Raw genomic sequence first — 24,240 nt, forward strand, 5'->3', positions numbered from 1 at the left:
TCTGCATCCACGACAGTATTCACCAACCTGTAGCTCTGCAGAACTACATGATGGGAGTTGTAGTTTAGTAGTTGTAGTACAGCTAGAGAGCCACAGGTTAGCAAACGCTGATCTACAGTCCCCGTAAAAGAAAAGTCCCAACATTTACCAATTATACTGGTTTTGCACAATAAAGTTGAAAAGTACGCTGTAAAAATCCCAACAACCCTGCAGGCTCTAGTTTAGCTGCTGTGGAACTAGGAGTCTCAGCATGCCCTTCCCAGGACCTTCCAAGTGGAGCTCGAGTCATTTAAAAAACCCTGTTAGCTTATATATATATATATATATATATATATATATATATATATATATATATATATATATAAAACATAGTAAACCATAAAAAACCGAAGTTATTCTCTTCCAGTGACCAATAAACTACAGATTTTCTTTGAGCACCAAGATGAACCTTAGCGGCTGCTGTTAACTTCCGGGGGTACCAATATGGCGCCGCACAGGAACCGGAAGTGGTAATCGTCCAGCGCTGACTGAGCCATTGTGTCGGGAGGAAGGAGTCAGGTGAGTCGGTGTCTGTAGAAGAAGACGTGTAGTGAAGGAAAGCCGGGTCCTGGGAAGAAGGAGGCTCCGGGGCGGGCGCTATCGGGCTGATGTACTGTGTATTATGATTTGCTATATAAACATGCAGCCTTCTGTGAAGGTGTATGTAAGTGTATAAATGTTGGGATTTTTTTTTTTGCATAGAGGGACACAGTAGCCTCCATGTTATAATATATATATATATATATATATATATATATATATATATATCTCCATCTACTGTGTTCTTCTACATCAGTGTTTCCTAACCTGCTCCAGCTGCTGCAAAACTACAACTCCCAGCATGCCTGGACAGCCAGTGTATATAGCAGTGGTCTTCAACCTGCGGACCTTCACATGTTGCAAAACTACAACTCCCAGCATGCCTGGACAGCCAGTGTATATAGCAGTGGTCTTCAACCTGCGGACCTTCAGATGTTGCAAAACTACAACTCCCAGCATGCCTGGACAGCCAGTGTATATAGCAGTGGTCTTCAACCTGCGGACCTTCAGATGTTGCAAAACTACAACTCCCAACATGCACGGACAGCCGTTGGCTGTCCGAGCATGCTGGGAGTTGTAGTTTTGCAACATCTGGAGGTCCGCAGGTTGAAGACCACTGGTATATTATCACTTGCAGGCTGCTGATTTTGCATATATATATATATATATATATATATATATATATATATATATATATTAGCTGAATACCCGGCGTTGCCCGGTTTTTCCTTCCTCATCCTTGTTGGGGAGGAAAATCAACATATCCCATCCTCATATATTGTTGTCATATCCGGTCCTCCCATCCCGACCCGTAATATATGTACCAGGTATTGAAATATCTCCAGCCGTACGGATATTATGTGAGAACATACATTTCCCATTGATTTGCATGGGACGTTAAACAAAAACCCCGACCCTCACAAATGGGGGTAGTTGAGGGTTAAATTAACTATCCTATATTTTAAGTGGACATATAAGTAACACGTGACCAAGTATTATCCAGCCGTTTGGAAGTTATGCAGTAACATATATTTCCCATTGACTTGTATGGGACTTTAAACATAAACCCCGCCCCTGGCAAATGGGGGTGAGTAAGGGTTAAATCACCTATCCTATGTTTGTTGTTGACATATAAGTAACATGTATGCCAAGTTTCATGTTAATATCTTTAGCCGTTTGGACGTGATGCTGGAACATACACACATATATACATACACACACACACACGCTGAGTTTTATATATATATATATATATATATATATATATATATATATATATATATGTGTGTGTGTGTGTGTGTATGTATATACACCCACACACACACTGCTTTAAAGGGGTACTCCGGTGCTTCCACATCTTATCCCCTATCCAAAGGATAGAAGGAAGGATTGTCCGGCACCAGGTATGCTCTAAAAGATTGCTTTTATTCATGCCATAGCAAGGAAACAGACATCACAGGACTGTGGTAATCTGACGCGTTTCGCTCTCTCTTGAGCTTAAACGTAGACTAAATTCAACAGACCAACATGCAAATTTAAAACAGGGACTCGATGGTCACATGATAAAATACCTGACATAGGTAGTTATAATAAAAACCCGGCATGGATATCATCTGTTAGTATTACAGAATGGGTTGGATCCTACCACTAGTGCGTTATTTGCTGTGTGTTTATCCTATGAGTGTGAATATGCTCCAAACATTATGTGCAAAAATGGACAGGTATATACATACGACTGCATGCACATAATAGGTTGCGGTATGTTGATATCGTGCATGTATAGGTCAATAGTAGAATGGGATAATCTACCTCATTGACTAAAAAACTCAAAGATCTGAATACATGGATATATATGTTAAAATTACATGCATTAAATGGATTACGGCATGTCAATATCACACATGCACGGGTAAATAATGGAAAAGGATAAGCAACCTCTTTCTATGTGTAGTTCTGGGACCTACGTGCATGTATACATATACTAAAAGATGATATATATGCCATGAATTAATAGATGTACATAAATAAATTGAAACACTGTACAATTTGCTCTGTTTTGGTTTACATATATATCCATTACGTATTAATACCATAATTTTCAGTAACCGCACTCTAATAGGTATCAAAACACACTAGGCGGAATCACCCTCCCAACACTCGCACCAAGAGAAATTATTGGTCTACCAAAAATATATAAATATAAAACATTATAAGGGGCTACGGCGCTCGGGGCATCCGGGGAGGCATATAACGCTAGACTATATTCTTATGTACAAGTCATGATTAAATCTAAGCGTTTGTTCATTCCCCGCGGGTATCTGGTATCCAAAAGAAATATCCAATATGTCTCTCTATTGAGGAGGCGTTTTCTCGCATCGCCTCCTCTAATACCTATCTTAACCTTTTCTATACCAGACACCCGCAGGGAATCCAACTCCCCCGCGTGCACATCCCGAAAATGGCGTGATAACATGGAAATGCCTACTCCTTCACTCCTACTGTCGGAGATATGTCTCCTGATTCTTGTTTTAAGGGTATTGGTAGTGCACCCTACATATTGCATGTTACACAACTATTGCATGTGGCCACATAAACTAACATGGTAGTATTGCAGTTAATGTATTCACGTAGTTGGTATGATTTTTTAGTTACACAAGACATTATTTCTTTAGTGGTGCATATATTTGCATGTAATACATCGGTTGTGACCACAACCCCAATTCCCTACAATATCCATAGATATCCTCAATAGAGAGACATATTGGATATTTCTTTTGGATGTCTGTTTCCTTGCTATGGCATGAATAAAAGCAATCTTTTAGAGCATACCTGGTGCCGGACAATCCTTCCTTCTATACGCTGTTGAAGCCGGGGCGGGACCGGCGGGTCCGTGACAGCACAGGTGTGTCGGAGATTCGGCTCCGGAGGTGAGCGGACACCACTGCATTTGGACCTATCCAAAGGATAGGGAATAAGATGCCTGATCGCGGGAGTCCCGCCGCTGGGGACCCCCGAGATCTAGCACGCGGCACCCCGTTAGTAATCAGACCCGGAGCAAACACGCTCCGGGAACTGATTACTAACGGGGTGCCGTGTGCAAGATCCGGGGGGTCCCCAGCGGCGGGACTCCCGCGATCAGGCATCTTATCCCCTGTCCTTTGGATAGGGGATAAGATGTCTAAGCACCGGAGTACCCCTTTAAGGATAAATGCACATACCCTAATTCTGTTTGGAAATTCCATTGCAGCAGAGTCTAATTTTTCAGTATGACTCTGCTGCACTGGCACATAGTGGAATCTCTGCAACGGATCTGCTGTGGAAAATTCGATTACTGCCTCTGCAGAACAAAATGACATGTCAGTTCTTTCTGCAGAATCTGCTTGGAAATGCAACGGCATCTATAGAAACGGCGCATTTCCTAGCAGTCCTGGAAATGGCATGTTCTGCCAGCACCCACTGTCTGCAGAATGTTCCCCAGTGGACATTCTCCAAAAATCTGCTGTGCAATCTGCCAATATACTCAATTGGGGGATATGCATATAATGGACTAGCTCTGGATCAGCGATCACTCAGGCTAAGGGTGCTGTGAAATGTGCTCGTATGGAAGAGGGTGCGACTGAGGTGCTTAATGGACTGACTCCCACTGACCAAAACTATATCCGAAATCCAAAGGATAAAAATACATATATTCCATATAATTGTTTGCAGTGTGTTTTATATTTTACTTTAAGCTTTCGGCTAACATCTGGTTACATATATTTTATTTTTGCAAAAAAAAAGCCAAGAACACACTAATAATGCAGCATTCTCATTAAAAGATCTGTTAATGTGTTTTCCTGGACTAGATAATCAATTATTCCCCAGTTATGTGTAATAGTCACTGGAGGGGGAAGGGATCTCTCTTTGTACAGCATGTATTCATGAACACAGTCATGGAAAGGGTTATCCTCTAAAATATACATCATCCATAACGGTAAAACCACCTGGAAATTGTGTGTATCCTCTGCCTGTCCCCTAGAGCAGCTGTGATCCTTTGTGGCATGGACTGTATAAGATCTCTGAAAGTGTCTCGTGGTAACTGGTATGACGGTAAGATGCTAGCAGCAGATCATTAAAGGGGTACTCCGGCCCTAAGATATCTTATCCCCTATCCAAAGGATAGGGGATAAGATGTCTGTTCGTGGGGGTCTTGCCTCTGGGGACCCCGGTGATCTCGCATGCAGCACCCACCTGTGTGAGCTCCACACAGTGCTGCAGCCTCCGATTCTGCCGAATCAAGACTACAGGGCTGGAGTATTGGGACGTCACAACTCCACCCCTGTGTGACTTCACTCCCCGCCCCCGCAATGCATGTCTATGGGAGGGGGCGTGACGGCCCTCCCAAAGAAGTGTATTCAACGTGGAAAAAAAAACTACCCCCCACAATAAAAATTCAAATCATCCCCTTTCCTGTTTTTTTTTTTTTTTTTATATAAAAAAGAAAATCTAATTAAAATATCAGAACTATTAAAGAGTACCTGTCATGATCTTGTTACATTTTATAATCCAACCAGTTCACTGCCCACATCATGATAAATCACCCCCTGCCTTTATTTTTATTATTTTAGTTTTCTTTATATATGGGGCAGTAATAAGCCAGTATTTATTTTGGAAAAGTAATTTTGAGAGCACTATATAGTGGTGGCGGAGGGCAAAAGGGGCGGGATTATACGCTCCTATTGGCGGTCATAATTTCGGCCGATATGAGCCGATGTCAGCACTGCCCCATATCTCAGGGCATAATGCATCCTTATGTCACAATACATCACCTATCCATAGCTCAATAAATCAAAGTTTGTACATTTGTGTTTTATAACACTGAACTGACATTTACGTCAGTTCACCTAATACACGAGGAGGCTTTCTCCTCTAGTAACTGCATCCTTCACTTTCTTCAAGAAATAGCATTATATCATATTTCTGGTTATTATGGGGGAATGCTAAACTACGGATACTAAAAAATACAAAGCAGAGGCCCTCCTTGTGGAGGATCACACGTGCTAATGCCGGACAGGGACGGGGATACATATGGTCTCTTACCCGCTCCGGTTGTGTACCGACATACACAACAATGGTTAGCACTTATGGAAGCAAAGGTTATTGTGTTCGTCTGCAGCCTTCCCATAAAAGCTTGTAGGAACCAGTGAACTTCGTGAAGGATAGGGATTCACAGGCGTTGACAGGAACAAAGAGGCTTCAGGTAGGTAGGTTCAGGTATAAAAAGCTTTATTCAGCCAAGATGCAGCACGTTTCACTGCGCAAGCGCAGCCTCCTCAGGCATGGCTTGCACAGTGAAACGCGTTGCTGAATAAAGCTTTTCATACCTGAACCTACCTACCTGAAGCCTCTTTGTTCCTGTCAGCGCCTGTGAATCCCTATCCTTCACGAAGTTCACTGGTTCCTACAAACTACGGATACTGGAAGCCTGTGCTAGCATTTCTCCTGCGGTGTTGCTATCAGTGTGTGAAGAGTGGGAGAAGAGGGTTGCATTGACAATCCAACACAATGGGCAGCACATTGAACACATTTTATAAGTGGTCAGAAACTTGGAAATAACTCATAAAAGAATAAAGTTACGTTAAAACCAAGCACATCATTGTTTTTCCTGTGAAATTCCCAATAAGTTTGATGTGTCACATGACCCTCTTCCTATTGGAAAAACAAAAGTTTGATTCAAAATGTCCGACTTCAAAATGGCCACCATGGTCACCACCCATCTTGAAAAGTTTCCCCCCTCACATATACTAATGTGCCACAAACAGGAAGTTAATATCACCAACCATTCCCATTTAATTAAGGTGTATCCATATAATTGACCCACCCTGTATATTGTTGGTGCTCATGCCAGTACACCAGCACCTTGTCCTGAGGAAGGGCCCATTACGAGCCTGAAACGCGTTGTATGTGCTATGTAATAAATGCTATGTTGTTTTAATACCAAAAGTTTAGTCTCTTTTTGACCTCTTGGTCCAGTGCCGCAGAAAATATTATTTTTTTTCAACTTTTTGGCATGTATTATCTGTACTAGGTCTGCTCTGCTTTTATCGGTGTGTATTTTATTAATAGTAAACCAGCTCATGCCCATAATCATATGTTTTCCCTAGGTGTGAACGACAATGGCTTCCCGTGCAGGTCCCCGGGCAGCCGGGACAGATGGAAGTGATTATCAACATCGAGAGCGGGTAGCCAATCATTATCAAATGAGGTAGGAAGCTATCTGTCTACCTGCCACCCTTCAATCCATCTCACATCTATCTGGCTACCTGCCACCCATCAATCCATCTCATATCTATCTGTCTACCTGCCACCCATCAATCCATCTCATAGCTATCTGTCTACCTGCCACCCATCAATCCATCTCATAGCTATCTGTCTACCTGCCACCCATCAATCCATCTCATAGCTATCTGTCTACCTGCCACCCATCAATCCATCTCATATGTATCTGTCTACCTGCCACCCATCAATCCATCTCATATCTAATCTATCTCTTCAATTTCACATCTATTTTAATTTGTCTCCTGCAGCAACCAGCCATCCTAATCTGTAAAAAAAAAAAAAATTTTTATTTATATAACGTCAATCTATTCCGCAGGACTTAACATTTTAGGGTACAAGTAAAGAATCACACATTACAATATACACAGTAAATATTTAAACAAGAGGAGTGGGGGCTCTGCTCACAAGACTATGAAGAATGGGATTGAGACAAAAGGCATAAAGTGCTTTATTGATATGGTCCAGCCATGTTTTATAAATAGCGGAGGTTACATAAAGAAGGGTGAACTAGTCTCTAGCTAATATTCGAATGTCTAACGTGTATAGAGGGTAGGGTGGAGACTGCAGAATATGGAGTTTTTGAAGTATCTAAGACCCAGAGGTCTCAAAAGGGGCAAAGTGGTAGTAGTGGAAGCCAATTAGAGAATGTTACAGGCCTGCATGAAGAGATATGTCTTTAGGGCAAGTTTACATTGTTGGATGTTGTGGTTGAGTCTGAGGATTTGGGGTATCTCAGTCCAGAGAACTGGTGCAGCACGAGCGAAGTCTTGGAGACGGGAGTAAACTGTCATGTTCAGTCTGTATAATAACATTAATGACCACTTGGTGGTGCTGTAGGTATAAAATATTCTTCATGTAGGTTTTCTCTTGCTGATAACTGTTCTCAGGAAGTTTTGGCACAATTCCTTTTTGTTTGAACTATACCTCTGGTGACATACAGAAGCTTTTGTTATACATGAGCAATCTTTACATAATACAGTGAAGTGCCAAGCGTGGAAGGAGCTAACAAGGGTGCCTTACAATTAAAGGGAGATGATAGATATATATTGGTAGATTGGCACCATGCCCTTTGGATTTCATTATCTCGACTTTAGAGAGATGGCTGATATAGAGGTAGTGAAAGGGCGCAGTGCTTTGAAGAGAGTTGTGTCCTTTCTCCTTGTGAGTGGTGACGGTCTGTGTACAGAACTTGGTGATGTGAACTTCAAATGTCTGTGATATATATTTTTTTTATTTAACCCCTTAACGATGCAGGACGTAAATGTACCTCCTGGTGATGTGGTACTTAACGCACCAGGACCTACATTTACAACCTATACATAACCGCGGGCATCGGAGCGATGCTCGGGTCATCCGCGTCAGGTCCCCAGCTGCTGATAGCAGCCAGGGACCCGCCGGTAATGGCCGACATCCGAGATCGCGCGGATGTCTGCCATTAACCCCTCAGATGCCGTGATAAATACAGATCACGGCATCTGCAGCATTGCGGTCACTAAAATGGATGATCGGATCGCCCCCAACGCTGCTGCGGCGATCTGATCATCCAGAACAGCAGACGGAGGTCCCCTCACCTGACTCCGCTGCCTTCCACGGGTCTTCTGCTCTGGTCTGCGATCGAGCAGACCAGACCAGAGCAGAAGATGACCGATAACACTGATCAGTGCTGTGTCCTATGCATAGCACTGAACAGTATTAGCAATCGAATGATTGCTATAAATAGTCCCCTATGGGGACTATTAAAGTGTAAAAATAAAAGTAAAAATTTGAAAAATCCCCTCCCCCAATAAAAACATAAACTGTCCCATTTTCCCTATTTCACCCCCAAAAAGTGTAAAAAAATAAAATAAAAATATATACTTATTTGGCATTGCCTCGTGTGTAAATATCCGTACTATTAACTCCTTAAGGACAGCCCATTTTCACCTTAAGGACCAGGCCAATTTTATTTTTGCATTTTCCTTGTTTCCTCCTCGCCTTCTAAAATCCGTAACTCTTTCATATTTCCATCTACAGACCCATATAAGGGCTTGTTTTTGCGTCACCACTTGTACTTTGTAATGAAACCTCTGATTTTACCATAAAATGTACGGCGAACCCCAAAACATTTTTTAGGGAGGAAATTTAAATGAAAACCACAATTTTGCACATTTTGGAGGGTTTCGTTTTCACACTGTATAATTTACGGTAAAAATGACATGTGTTCTTTATTCTGTGGGTCTATACAATTAATATGATACCCATGACTATATACTTTTATATTTTGTACTGCTTAAAAAAACATCTAAAACTTTTTGTACAAAATCAGTAATCTAAAATCGCCCTATTTTGACCAACTATAACTTTTTCATTTTTCCGTATATAGGGCGGTATAAGTGCTCATATTTTGTGCCGTCATCTGAACTTTTTATCGAAACTACATTTGCATATATAAAACTTTTATATGATTTTAATGAATTTTTTTTAAAATAAAATGTGACAAAAAAAAAAGCAGCATTTATTTTTTCTTTTTTTAAATTTTTTTTTTTTTTATTGTTTACGCCGTTCACCATACGGGATCATTAACATTATATTTTAATAGTTCGGACATTTACGCACGCAGCGATACCAAATATGTTTATTTTAAAAAATGTACGCTTTTTGGGGGTAAAAGGGGAAAAATGGACAATTTTTATTGGGGGAGGGGATTATATGGGACTATCTATAGCAATCATTTGATTGCTAATACTGTTCAGTGCTATGTATAGGACATAGCACTGATCAGTATTATCGGCTATCTCCTGCTCTGGTCTGCTCAATCTCAGACCAGAGCAGGAGACGCCGGGAGACAGCCGGAGTCAGGTGAGGGGCGCTGCGGGCGATCCGATCATCTATTTTATTATGCGCATTGCCACAGTGCTGTGATCTGTACAGACCATGGCATCTGAGGGGTTAATGGCGAGCAATCGTGGATGTTGGCCATTACCGGCTGATAGCCGCCAGAACCTGCTGTGTATGACGCAAGCTCTGATGCTCGTGGTCATACACAGGAAGTAAATGTACGTCCTGGTGCGGGAAGTTCCGCCAAACCAGGACGTACATTTACGTCCGTGGTCGTTAAGGGGTTAAAATATAATGCTAATGATACCGTATGGTGAACGGCGTGAACGTTAAAAATAAAGTTTTATATAAGCAAATATGGCATCAATAAAAATCAGATCCCGGCGCAAAGAATGATCCCTCATAACGCTGCTTATACGGAAAAATTAAAAAGTTCTAGGTCTTCAAAATATTGGGATTTTAAACGTACTAATTTGGTTAAAAAGTTTGAGATTTATTTTATTTTTTTAAAGCGAAACAGTAATAGAAAATGTCATTTTTTTACCGTAAATTGTAGGGCGTGAAAAAGAAGCCTTAAAAAATTGCTTTTTATTTTCTTTTGAATTTCCCCACACACATAGTATTTTTAAATTTTTTTTGTTGCGCCATACATTTTATGGTAAAGTGAGTGATGGCATTACAACGGACAACTGGTCACACAAAAAACAAGCCCTCATACTAGTCTGTGGATGGAAATATAAAATAGTTATGATTTTTTGGAGGCGAGGAGGAAAAAACTAAAATGTAAAAATAAGAGTCCTTAAAGGGGTTATCCAGGAAAAAACTTTTTCTTATATATCAACTGGCTCCAGAAAGTTAAACAGATTTGTAAATTACTTCTATTAAAACATCTTAATCCTTTCAGTATTTATGAGCTTCTAAAGTTTAGGTTGTTCTTTTCTGTCTAAGTAATCTCTGATGACACCTGTCTCGGGAAACGCCCAGTTTAGAAGAGGTTTGCTATGGGAATTTGCTTCTAAACTGGGCGTTTCCCGAGACACGTGTTATCAGAGATTACTTAGACAGAAAAGAACAACCTTAAAGGGGTATTCCAGGAAAAAACTTTTTCTTATATATCAACTGGCTCCAGAAAGTTAAACAGATTTGTAAATTACTTCTATGAAAAAATCTTAATCCTTTCAGTACTTATGAGCTTCTGAAGTTAAGGTTGTTCTTTTCTGTCTAAGTCCTCTCTGATGACTCGTGTCTCGGGAAACGCCCAATTTAGAAGAGGTTTGCTATGGGGATTTGCTTCTAAACTGGGCGGTTCCCGAGACACGTGTCATCAGAGAGCTCTTAGACAGAAAAAAACAACTCAACTTCAGCAGCTCATAAGTACTGAAAGGATTAAGATTTTTTAATAGAAGTAATTTACAAATCTGTTTAACTTTCTGGAACCAGTTGATAAATAAAAAAAGTTTTTTTCCTGGAATACCCCTTTTAAGGGGTTAAAAATATATACTAGGCAGAGCATACAGGGTGTTAGAAATCAGAAGACTGTGAATGTCCTCCCCCTGTACACAGGATTTCTCTAGGACTCACTCGGATGCCTTACATGACTGTATATTTATTTTATGTGCAGTTAATACAGGAGTGACCAGTAGTCACCAGTCAGCCAACAGTATAGGGAAGTGTTTCCCAACCAGATTGCCTCCAGCTGTTACAAAACTACAACTCCCAGCATGCCTGGACAGCCTTCGGCTGTCCAGGCATGCTGGGAGTTGTAGTTTTGTAACAGCTGGAGGCACCCTGGTTGGGAAACGCTGGTATTGGGCTTTCACTGCATTTGAGTTTATTAATGGGAAATTGACAGGAAGATCACCCGCACTATCCTACAGTATATCTTTAACATACAAGATCATGGTGTGGGAGATCCTCTTTCGTACAGTGTTTACCACATTTAAATCCATCTAGCCATTCAGAATATATATACCGTATATACTCGAGTATAAGCCGACCCGAGTATAAGCCGAGACCCCTAATTTCAACCCAAAATCCCAGGAAAAGTTATTGACTCGAGTATAAGCCTAGGGTGGGAAATACCTCATCCCCCCCTGTCATCATCCAGACCCGTCATTAACATCCTCATCATCCCCTTGTCATCATCCCACACATCCCCCCTTCATCATCCCCTTGTCATCATCCCACACATCCCCTTATCATCCCACACATCCCCCCTTCATCATCCCCTTGTCATCATCCCACACATCCCCTTATCATCCCACACATCCCCCCTTCATCATCCCCTTGTCATCATCCCACACATCCCCCCTTCATCATCCCCTTGTCATCATCCCACACATCCCCTTATCATCCCACACATCCCCCCTTCATCATCCCCTTGTCATCATCCCACACATCCCCTTATCCCACACATCCCCCCTTCATCATCCCCTTGTCATCATCCCACACATCCCCCCTTCATCATCCCCTTGTCATCATCCCACACATCCCCTTATCATCCCACACATCCCCCCTTCATCATCCCCTTGTAATCATCCCACACCCCCCCCCTTCATCATCCCCACCCCCCTTCATCATCCCCACACCCCCCCCCCCCTTCATCATCCTCTTCTCATCATTCGCCCTCAGTGGTCTTCAACCTGCGGACCTCCAGAGGTTTCAAAACTACAACTCCCAGCAAGCCCGGGCAGCCATCGGCTGTCCGGGCTTGCTGGGAGTTGTAGTTTTGAAACCTCCGGAGGTCCGCAGGTTGAAGACCACTGCGGCCTTCAACATCATCCAGCCCCCCTCTCACCCCCTTTAGTTCTGAGTACTCACCTCCGCTCGGCGCTGGTCCGGTCCTGCAGGGCTGTCCGGTAAGGAGGTGGTCCGGTGAGGAGGTGGTCCGGGCTGCTATCTTCACCGGGGGCGCCTCTTCTCCGCGCTTCCGGGCCGGAATAGAGCCGTTGCCTTGACAACGACGTATCTGCGTCGTTGTCAAGGCAACGTGACTATTCTGAGGCCGGGCCCGAAGCGCTTAGAAGAGGCCTCCCCGGTGAAGATAGCAGCCCGGACCACCTCCTCACCGGACCACCTCCTTACCGGACAGCCCTGCAGGACCGGACCAGCGCCGAGCGGAGGTGAGTACTCAGAACTAAAGGGGGTGAGAGGGGGCTGGATGATGTTGAAGGCCGCAGTGGTCTTCAACCTGCGGACCTCCGTAGGTTTCAAAACTACAACTCCCAGCAAGCCCGAACAGCCGATGGCTGCCCTGGCTTGCTGGGAGTTGTAGTTTTGAAACCTCTGGAAGTCCGCAGGTTGAAGACCACTGCGGGTGGGGGAGTTCACTCGAGTATAAGCCGAGGGGGGTGTTTTCAGCACGAAAAATCGTGCTGAAAAACTCGGCTTATACTCGAGTATATACGGTAAGCAAAAATGGATGTATACTGATTTTCAGAAACTAACGATAGGGGCTTTTTAATATATATATTAGTAATAATAACACGGTAATGGTAAGGCACACATTGCTAGTTTCTACAAATCCATATATATACATTTTTGCTTGTATCTTCTGAGTGGCTGGACGGATTTGGATTAGGTAAACCTTGTTAGAGGATCACCCAAACTATAATCTCGTATATTCAGGTTAGTGTGGGTGACCCTCTTGTCAGTTTACCTTTTTAGGTTCAATAAATCTGTTTGCAATAAGTCCTCCTAGTGGTGACTGCAGGCAGACAAAAAGGATCATCTGTCTCTGACTGTTAAGATAGGTCAGAGCTTTCCATGTGCATTATGTGGCAAAACAACCTTTGCCATAAAACTAATTGTAGTTATCAAGTCCTACAATGCACAACATCTTCCCCTGTTCCTTTTCATCCCCGTTCCATTTCAGTTCCCACTCCATTTATAACCCCCTGTGTCACATTCTCCCCCCCCCCCCCCCCGTGCCATTTCAATCCTTCCTCCCCTCCGATCCCCTGCTTTGCCATTGCATTTTTTCATTACCTGGCCTGTGCACTCTGGCAGATGCAGGGGCTAGACATCTCAGCGGGTCCGACTTCCTCTTTGCTGCACTAACGCGTGTCGTCCTCCCACTCCAATGCATGACACCAGAGTCGTCACACGCCTGTGCAGGTAGCCGCTCACTGATTTAAAGTGCTTACAGCCAGAGCTGTTGATCTTGAACAGGCAGCCGGCGCTGCGGGTGCTTTAAATCAGGGAGTGGCGGCGGTTGCTGCAGGACCGGATGGTCCCGTGACACACCTAGGGATTGCCACCGACACACTAGTGTGTCGCGGCACCCAGTTTGAAAAGTCCGGAGATAGGTAATGGAATTTGGAGCTCTTTTCGGATGACAGGACTATTTACTATTTTGTGGGGCACAATTTTGACACTTGGACATTACCATTTACACAGCTACACTTTGTCACAATGTCTCAGTCTAGGGAATCCTGTAATCAAAACACAGCAGTATATATCTTTCTTCAGGTCTTCACTTACCTACTTACAAACAGCAGCAGTTTTTAAAACAATGTTAAATCAACAGTTAGTTGCAAAAGTTTTTGTGCCATTTCCCCTCAGTTAATATTGTTCATCATTTACTTTAGCGTATCTCTGAAGAATGAAATCAAGAAGCTGATCTATGCCCACCTACTCATCTGGGCATTGTTGGCAGCTCAAGTGGTTGTGGCCCACCTGAAGCTGGTATCCCATAATTTGGTGGCCATGCCCTACCAGTGGGAATACCCATACCTCCTGAGCCTCGTCCCTTCTCTCTTTGGATTGTTCTCCTTCCCTCGGAATAACATCAGCTACCTGGTGATCTCCATGATCAGCACCGGCCTCTTCTCAATCGCCCCCTTGATCTATGGAAGCATGGAAATGTTCCCCATGGCCCAGCAGCTGTATCGACATGGCAAAGCTTACCGCTTCATCTTTGGCTTCTCTGCTGTCTCTGTCTTATACTTGGTTATGGTCATGGCAGTGCAAGTTCACGGCTGGCAGATTTACTACAGCAAGAAGCTCCTAGACTCTTGGTTCACCAGTACTCAGGAAAAGAAGAAAAAGTAACCAGAAAGAGGAAGGACTATAGAGAAGGACATGAGGTGCATGATGTAACTTAATGGAAGAATGGCCCATAGTACAAGGGGCACGTCGGAGGAAGGGCATGGGCACTCCCCTACCACACAAGGCCATGATTAATTTAAAGGCGCTTTCACTTTTGCAAACCCACACAGATCAGGCTTTAAATTCTTTATTGGTATAAGGGAAATCTCTGTCTCCATCCGTCTGTGCTTTAATTTGTATTTTAAGAATGTCTATGTGAAAATAAATTAAAATCTTGTATAAAAACGAATCCAGAATGTAATGTTTTTAACACTGTTAGTGGAATTTGTCATTTTCTAGTATAGAAGATCGTACAACATTCCATTGAACATGACGACTGGTTTTTCATGTACATAAAAAGTAATTTTATGATAAATAGTATCGCAACTTTTATTTATTTTTATATACTTTGTTTCAATTTCTTACCATTTTCAAGATCTCTGGTTGCTCTCACTGAAGGGGAGAATTCTTGTTTACATTCAGAAGCTAAATTACTGACCTGGCCCTGTCCTGTTCATACAGCAAAGACTGGGTGGGTTTACACTATATTTGGGCCATATGTTGCCAGTATACAGTCGTCCCTCAACATACGATGGTAATCCATTCCAAACGGACCATCGTTTGTTGAAACCGTCACATGTTGAGGGATCCGTGCAATGTAAAGTATAGGACAGTGGTCTACAACCTGCGGACCTCCAGATGTTGCAAAACTACAACACCCAGCATGCCCGGGCAGCCAACGGCTGTCCGGGCATGCTGGGTGTTGTAGTTTTGCAACATCTGGAGGTCTGCAGGTTGTAGACCACTGTTTGAGGAAGTTGTACTCACCTGTCCCCGCTCCGGTCTGTCACCACTGCCCAGGATGTCGCCTTCCATGGCTCTCGCCGTGTCCCTGAGATGTCCCTGACGCTCCGGTAAGGCCTCTGCTTCCCCGGCAACCGCGCTCTCCGCCGCCGCTATCACGTCGCTACGCACGTCGCTACGCACGTCGCTCCTATTGGATGACAGGACGGTGTGCGCAGAGATGTGATGACGTGGATGGAGAGCGCTGACGATGCAGGGGAGCCCCGAGGACACGTAAGTGACCATCACCGGAGCTCACCGGGCACCGTAAACGGCTAACCGGCAGCAGCTGAAGCAGTCAGCACAGCCGGATAGCCGTTTATGCGATGGCCCCGACATACAAAAGCATCGTATGTTGATGCTGCCTTCAACATGCGATGGCCTCTGAGAGTCCCTGACGCTCCGGTAAGGCCTCTGCTTCCCATAGGTAATTATTTTTGGATGTCTTTTCTGTCATTTCCACAGTGCTCTCTGCTGACACCTCTGTCCATGTTAGGAACTGTCCAGTGCGGCATATGTTTGCTATGGGGATTTTCTCCTGCTCTGGACAGTTCCTGAAATGGACAGAGGTGTCAGCAGAGAGCACTGTGGACAGACAAAAGAAATCCAAAAGAAAAGAACTTCCTCTGTAGTAAACAGATGCTAATAAGTACTGGAAGGAATAAGATTTTTTAATAGAAGCAATTTACAAATCTATTTAACTTTCAGCAATCAGTTGATTTAGAAACAAAGTTTTCCACCGGGGTACCCCTTTAAGCAGAGGAGTTACTCACTTGTATTGGCAAAGTACTTGCTGGGTTCTGTCTCTTTATATCATCTGCTTTCCTATTCTCTAGTTTTCAGCAGAAATTACTGACATCTACATTTTGGTCACCAGTCTATTGCCGGACCCCAAGCAAAGCTGAAATCTGACATGTCACCCCAGTGTATAAGAATGTGTTTTACATGTATTTCCCCTTCATGTTGTGGTTTAAGCCCCAATGCTGCTTCCATCTTGGTCTTTACCAATACACTACATTATGTTCTCACCATCAGTCTGACTTTTGTTACAGTCTGTAATCTGAAAGTAGGCCAGATCTATGACGCTGATCTTATCTCCTCTACACCTTTAAGTGTCTCCACCCTTTAGTTTCACTATGTGCTTGTCGGCAGCAGGTTAATGGTTAGCTGTGCCAGATGCATACCAGGTGTACATATATATTTATATATAGATACTCCCAGGTTATATCAGCATGGTCCATATTACTATGTACTAGAAGATGTGTGTATATATAATATACAAGAGATGTCCAGGTTATACCAGCTGTACATATATAATTATATATAGATAATGTCCAGGTTATACCAGCTGTACATATATCATTATATATAGAAGATGTCCAGGTTATACCAGCTTTACATATATAATTATATATAGAAGATGTCCAGGTTATACCAGCTGTACATATATAATTATATATAGAAGATGTCCAGGTTATACCAGCTGTACATATATAATTATATATAGATGTCCAGGTTATACCAGCTGTACATGTATAATTATATATAGAAGATGTCCAGGTTATACCAGCTGTACATATATAATTATATATAAAAGATGTCCAGGTTATACCAGCTGTACATATATAATTATATATAGATGATGTCCAGGTTATACCAGCTGTACATATATAATTATATATAGATGATGTCCAGGTTATACCAGCTGTACATATATAATTATATATAGACGATGTCCAGGTTATACCAGCTGTACATATATAATTATATATAGATGTCCAGGTTATACCAGCTGTACATGTATAATTATATATAGAAGATGTCCAGGTTATACCAGCTGTACATATATAATTATATATAGAAGATGTCCAGGTTATACCAGCTGTACATATATAATTATATATAGAAGATGTCCAGGTTATACCAGCTGTACATATATAATTATATATAGAAGATGTCCAGGTTATACCAGCTGTACATATATAATTATATACAGAAGATGTCCAGGTTATACCAGCTGTACATATATAATTATATATAGATGTCCAGGTTATACCAGCTGTACATATATAATTATATATAGATGTCCAGGTTATACCAGCTGTACATGTATAATTATATATAGAAGATGTCCAGGTTATACCAGCTGTACATATATAATTATATATAAAAGATGTCCAGGTTATACCAGCTGTACATATATAATTATATATAGATGATGTCCAGGTTATACCAGCTGTACATATATAATTATATATAGATGATGTCCAGGTTATACCAGCTGTACATATATAATTATATATAGACGATGTCCAGGTTATACCAGCTGTACATATATAATTATATATAGATGTCCAGGTTATACCAGCTGTACATGTATAATTATATATAGAAGATGTCCAGGTTATACCAGCTGTACATATATAATTATATATAGAAGATGTCCAGGTTATACCAGCTGTACATATATAATTATATATAGAAGATGTCCAGGTTATACCAGCTGTACATATATAATTATATACAGAAGATGTCCAGGTTATACCAGCTGTACATATATAATTATATATAGATGTCCAGGTTATACCAGCTGTACATATATAATTATATACAGAAGATGTCCAGGTTATACCAGCTGTACATGTATAATTATATATAGAAGATGTCCAGGTTATACCAGCTGCACATATATAATTATATATAGAAGATGTCCAGGTTATACCAGCTGTACATATATAATTATATATAGAAGATGTCCAGGTTATACCAGCTGTACATATATAATTATATATAGAAGATGTCCAGGTTATACCAGCTGTACATATATAATTATATATAGAAGATGTCCAGGTTATACCAGCTGTACATATATAATTATATATAGAAGATGTCCAGGTTATACCAGCTGTACATATATAATTATATATAGAAGATGTCCAGGTTATACCAGCTGTACATATATAATTATATACAGAAGATGTCCAGGTTATACCAGCTGTACATATATAATTATATATAGATGATGTCCAGGTTATACCAGCTGTACATGTATAATTATATATAGAAGATGTCCAGGTTATACCAGCTGTACATGTATAATTATATATAGAAGATGTCCAGGTTATACCAGCTGTACATATATAATTATATATAGATGTCCAGGTTATACCAGCTGTACATATATAATTATATACAGAAGATGTCCAGGTTATACCAGCTGTACATATATAATTATATATAGATGATGTCCAGGTTATACCAGCTGTACATGTATAATTATATATAGAAGATGTCCAGGTTATACCAGCTGTACATATATAATTATATATAGAAGATGTCCAGGTTATACCAGCTGCACATATATAATTATATATAGAAGATGTCCAGGTTATACCAGCTGTACATATATAATTATATATAGATGATGTCCAGGTTATACCAGCTGTACATATATAATTATATATAGATGATGTCCAGGTTATACCAGCTGTACATATATAATTATATATAGATGATGTCCAGGTTATACCAGCTGTACATATATCATTATATATAGAAGATGTCCAGGTTATACCAGCTGTACATGTATAATTATATATAGAAGATGTCCAGGTTATACCAGCTGTACATATATAATTATATATAGAAGATGTCCAGGTTATACCAGCTGTACATATATAATTATATATAGAAGATGTCCAGGTTATACCAGCTGTACATATATAATTATATACAGAAGATGTCCAGGTTATACCAGCTGTACATATATAATTATATATAGATGCTGTCCAGGTTATACCAGCTGTACATATATAATTATATACAGAAGATGTCCAGGTTATACCAGCTGTACATATATAATTATATATATATATATATATATATATAGATGTCCAGGTTATACCAGCTGTACATGTATAATTATATATAGAAGATGTCCAGGTTATACCAGCTGTACATGTATAATTATATATAGAAGATGTCCAGGTTATACCAGCTGTACATATATAATTATATATAGAAGATGTCCAGGTTATACCAGCTGTACATATATAATTATATATAGAAGATGTCCAGGTTATACCAGCTGTACATATATAATTATATACAGAAGATGTCCAGGTTATACCAGCTGTACATATATAATTATATACAGAAGATGTCCAGGTTATACCAGCTGTACATATATAATTATATACAGAAGATGTCCAGGTTATACCAGCTGTACATATATAATTATATATATATATATAGATGTCCAGGTTATACCAGCTGTACATGTATAATTATATATAGAAGATGTCCAGGTTATACCAGCTGTACATGTATAATTATATATAGAAGATGTCCAGGTTATACCAGCTGTACATCTATAATTATATATAGAAGATGTCCAGGTTATACCAGCTGTACATGTATAATTATATATAGATGTCGTCCAGGTTATACCAGCTGTACATATATAATTCTATAGTGGGTATTTATACTCACCGCAATTCTACTTTTCTCGAGTCCAGAAAGCAGCACAGAAGGGTAATTTGGTCTCCAGACCGCCCACTAGGACCGCCCATCTAGAATCATAATAATTAATTATTTGAATCCCCGGCCCACTGGCTCATATTAGACCCTGGTAACTCCAGTACAATGTGTAATAAAAATAGACCGACTGAATGAAAAATCGCAACTTTATTGGGGGGGATATGTGTGCTGCCTTCTGGACTTAAGGAAAGTATAAATACCCACTTTCCTCTTCGTACATCCGACAGCAAAGAAGGGACATAACATAGAACAGAAAGGGGGGGCTTAATATCTAAGGACTGCGGACAACACCCCGGTGCTGAAGACTGGGCTCCCGGTCTGCAGGTCCAGCCGATAGTTCCTGGCAAACGTGGATGATGATGATGAGATACTCGTTCTCTTTCGGCCCAAGACGTAGTTGTCGAGCGAGTAGAGTGGGCCCTTAACAGATGAGGTGGTTCTCTACCTTCCTTGGTATACGCCTCCACTAAAGTGGTACGAATCCACCTTGCCAAGGTATCTTTCGATGCTTTGCATCTTTTACTGTTGCCGGATGTCAGGATGAACAGATTTTCTTCTCTCCGAAACACCTGGACTCAAGTAGAGAGAGAGAGCACGTTTGACATCCAGTGTATGGAACTTTAGTTCCTCCTCTGAACCTGGATCGGGACAGAAAACTGGTAAAAAGGATTCCCTGTTCACATTTTCTGCAGAAGGCACTTTAGGGATAAATGAAGACATGGTCCTGAGCCGGTGTCACGATGCCGGCTGGCAGGAGGTGGATCCCTCTGTGCCAGAGAGGGATTGGCGTGGACCGTGCTAGTGGACCGGTTCTAAGTCACTACTGGTGTTCACCAGAGCCCGCCGCAAAGCGGGATGGTCTTGCTGCGGCGGTAGTGACCAGGTCGTATCCACTAGCAACGGCTCAACCTCTCTGACTGCTGAAGATAGGCGCGGTACAAGGGAGTAGACAGAAGCAAGGTCGGACGTAGCAGAAGGTCGGGGCAGGCAGCAAGGATTGTAGTCAGGGGCAACGGCAGGAGGTCTGGAACACAGGCTAGGAATACACAAGGAAACGCTTTCACTGGCACAATGGCAACAAGATCCGGCGAGGGGGTGCAGGGGAAGTGAGGTATACATAGGGAGTGCACAGGTGAACACACTGATTAGAACCACTGCGCCAATCAGCGGCGCAGTGGCCCTTTAAATCGCAGAGACCCGGCGCGCGCGCGCCCTAGGGAGCGGGGCCGCGCGCGCCGGGACAGGACCGACGGAGAGCGAGTCAGGAACGGGAGCCGGGGTGCGCATCGCGAGCGGGCGCCACCCGCATCGCGAATCGCATCCCGGCTGGAGGCGGTATCGCAGCGCACCGGGTCAGTGGATCTGACCGGGGCGCTGCAGTAGCGAGAGTGTAGCGAGCGCTCCGGGGAGGAGCGGGGACCCGGAGCGCTCGGCGTAACAGCCGGACTCCATCTGGTTGGATTCTGAGATACAGTTCAGCAGATGATAGTGTTTGAATGTCTCACAGTCTTCTGGCGGAAGTAATCGCAACGAAGAAAACCACCTTCATTGACAGCCATTTAAAATCTACTGTATCCAACGGCTCGAACGGAGGACCTGTTAATGCATTAAGCACCAAAGCTAGATCCCAGGTGGCCACTGGGGGGCGAATTACAGGATTAAGCTTCTTTAAGGCTTTAAAGAACCGGATAATCAAAGGTTGATTATTGAATCTGCCTTCGGTCATTGTATTAATAGCGGTCAGATGCACCTTCAGGGTATTAAATTTAAGGCCTTTTTCATGACCAGACTGCAAGAACTGTAGGACGGAGGATAATGACACCTGTAATTCTGCTTGGGAGAGCTAGCCCTGGAATTTTCCCCAAAGTCTAGAATAAATGAAATTGGTAGATGACTTTCTAAATGCCAGAAGAGTCTTGACTAATTCCTCCGACAGGCCTAGTTGCTTTAGTCTCTCCCCCTCGGGAACCATGCCGCCAAGTGCAACCATTCTGGATTCGTATGGTAAAACCCCCTCTGTAGCAGAAGATCTGGAACCACCGGGAACTTCAAGTAGTCGCCTGCTGATAGATGTAACAGCATCGGAAACCATGCCCTCCTGGGCCAGAACGGGGCTACTAGGATAGCCTCTGAGGATTCTGCCAGAATCTTGGATAGAACTCGGGGCAGAACTGGCAGAGGTGGGTAAAGGTAGATAAACCTCCTGCTCCAGAGTAAGGAGAAGTCATCTAGAACATCTGGATGGTCCTGTCTCTGAAGAGAGACGAATTTCTTCAACCGGTGATTTTCCCGGGTCGCCATTAAATCCATCTCTGGAACTCCCCATTTCTCAGTTAGCAGCTTTAAATACGTCTGGTTCAGAGACCATTCTCCAGACTGAAGAGTCTGCCTGCTCAGAAGATCTGCTTGCTGATTGCACACTCCTCTAATGTGTATGGCCCGAAGATCTGACACAACTGGTTTCCCCCACTTCATGATTTGGGCACAAAGGTTCTGCAGGGCACGGCAGCGTGTTTCTCCCTGTATAAAACGCTGCGGCAATAAAACAGATTGTTTGAAGACAGATGACTCATAATGGTGGAGGACAAGCTGTATCGCCTTAAGTTCCCGAAAATTCGATGACTTGTTTGTCATACAGTCATCCCAGGTTCCTTGGACCCAAGTCTGTCCTGAAAGAGTTCCCCATCCTGTGGCTGATGCATCGGTTGTGATGACTACCGGTTTGTCGTAGACAAAACTCTTCCCCTTCTCTAAGTTTGATCCGACCGTCCACCAGAGAAGACTGCTGCTTACTTTGAGGGATTTGGAGACAGGAGTCTCCAGAGACCGCAGATGAAGTCCAGATGATAGAATCTCCAGCTGGAAGCTTCTGAAGTGGGCCATTGCCCAAGGGACAGCTTCTATTGAAGCCGTCAACAGTCCCAGGATACTCATGGCTCTTCTGATGGTCACTGTAGGAGAGAGAGAGTGAACGAATGGTGTTTCTTATCTGAAGCACCTTCGGTGCTGGCAGGAAGATCTTAATCACCCGAAGGTCGGTAATCAACCCCAGAAACTGGATACAGGGCCGTGGGTGTCATATCCGATTTTTTCCGGTTTATAATAAAGCCGACAATGCTCAGCAACTGGATGCTCATCTGAATAGGATTCCTCAGAATTGCTGGAGAAGATGCTATTAACAGCCAATTATCCAGATACAGCATGATCCTTATTCCCTGAAGACGGAGCGCTGCTACCAGAACTATGACAACTTTCGTGAAAATCTTGGGGGCTGGTGACAGCCCGAACGGAAGTGCTCGGAACTGGAACTGCCACACCTTGCCCTCTGACACGACCGCCACTCTGAGAAATTTCATGTATTGTTCCCATATTGGGACGTGGAGATAGGCGTCCTTCAGATCAAGGGACGCCATCACGTCTCCTGACTTCACAACACTGTAGACAGATTTTATGTTGTCCATTCTGAATCTTGATTTGACCAGATGCTTGTTGAGATATCGCAGTTCGATTATCAGCCTCCATGTTTTGTCCGCTTTTGGCACAGGAAACACTCTGGAGTAAACTCCCTCGAACTCTTCTTGTGCCGTAACAGGTTCGAGCGCCTCCTTCGCCAGGAATTCTGAAAGCAAATTCAGGACCCGCTGATCCTTGTCGTGATTCAGCAAAAATCGGTTTCTGGGAGCATGTAGAAATTCTAGAGCATATCCGGACTCAATGATGTTTAGCACCCAAACATCTGTGGTAACCAACTCCCACTTCTACAAATTCTTGCAGCCTCGCACCCACAGGCTGCATTGACCTGGCGTCAGAACTCCGGTTTAGGGACTGAGGGACCTGGGTTTTTCTTCTTCCCTTTGTCCTGATATTTATACTGAAATATTCTGTCTGTCCTTTCTGTACCAGGCCGCCTTCTAAAATTTCCTTTTATTCTTCTGCCCTCGGGTTCCTTTGAACGGCTTCCGAAAGGAATGAGGCAATACTTGGACACGGTCCTTCTTGTTCTCCTACAAGACTTTATCCAACTGCTTTCCCACTAGCCTACCCGGCTCGAAAGGA

At 42.6% G+C, this 24,240-nt stretch overlaps 2 protein-coding genes across 4 annotated transcripts in view; one reads left to right on the top strand and one right to left on the bottom strand.

Annotated features, from left to right (window-relative positions):
* Positions 1 to 467, bottom strand: part of CIDEC (cell death inducing DFFA like effector c) — a 16,756-nt gene extending 16,289 nt beyond the window's left edge. Inside the window, exon 1 of the mRNA XM_056524722.1 lies at positions 449 to 467. The gene's annotated coding sequence lies outside the window, so the exon portion shown is untranslated. The remainder of the gene's footprint in view (positions 1 to 448) is intronic.
* On the top strand, positions 439 to 15,167 carry JAGN1 (jagunal homolog 1). Of its 3 annotated transcripts, none has more exons than XM_056524723.1 (3): positions 439 to 558; positions 6,723 to 6,823; positions 14,304 to 15,166. In XM_056524723.1, exons 2-3 carry the CDS (start codon positions 6,735 to 6,737, stop codon positions 14,764 to 14,766), a joined length of 552 nt encoding a protein of 183 aa, XP_056380698.1. In that variant the 5' UTR covers positions 439 to 558; positions 6,723 to 6,734; the 3' UTR covers positions 14,767 to 15,166. The 3 variants fall into 3 exon arrangements, with proteins under 3 accessions (XP_056380698.1, XP_056380700.1, XP_056380699.1); XM_056524725.1 differs by lacking the exon at positions 439 to 558 and adding an exon at positions 603 to 649; XM_056524724.1 differs by lacking the exon at positions 439 to 558 and having other exon boundaries at positions 14,304 to 15,167.
* The last annotated feature ends 9,073 nt before the right edge of the window (positions 15,168 to 24,240 follow it).

Source organism: Hyla sarda, chromosome 6 (genome assembly GCF_029499605.1).
Source record: "Hyla sarda isolate aHylSar1 chromosome 6, aHylSar1.hap1, whole genome shotgun sequence".
NCBI classification, from domain to species: Eukaryota; Metazoa; Chordata; class Amphibia; order Anura; family Hylidae; genus Hyla; species Hyla sarda.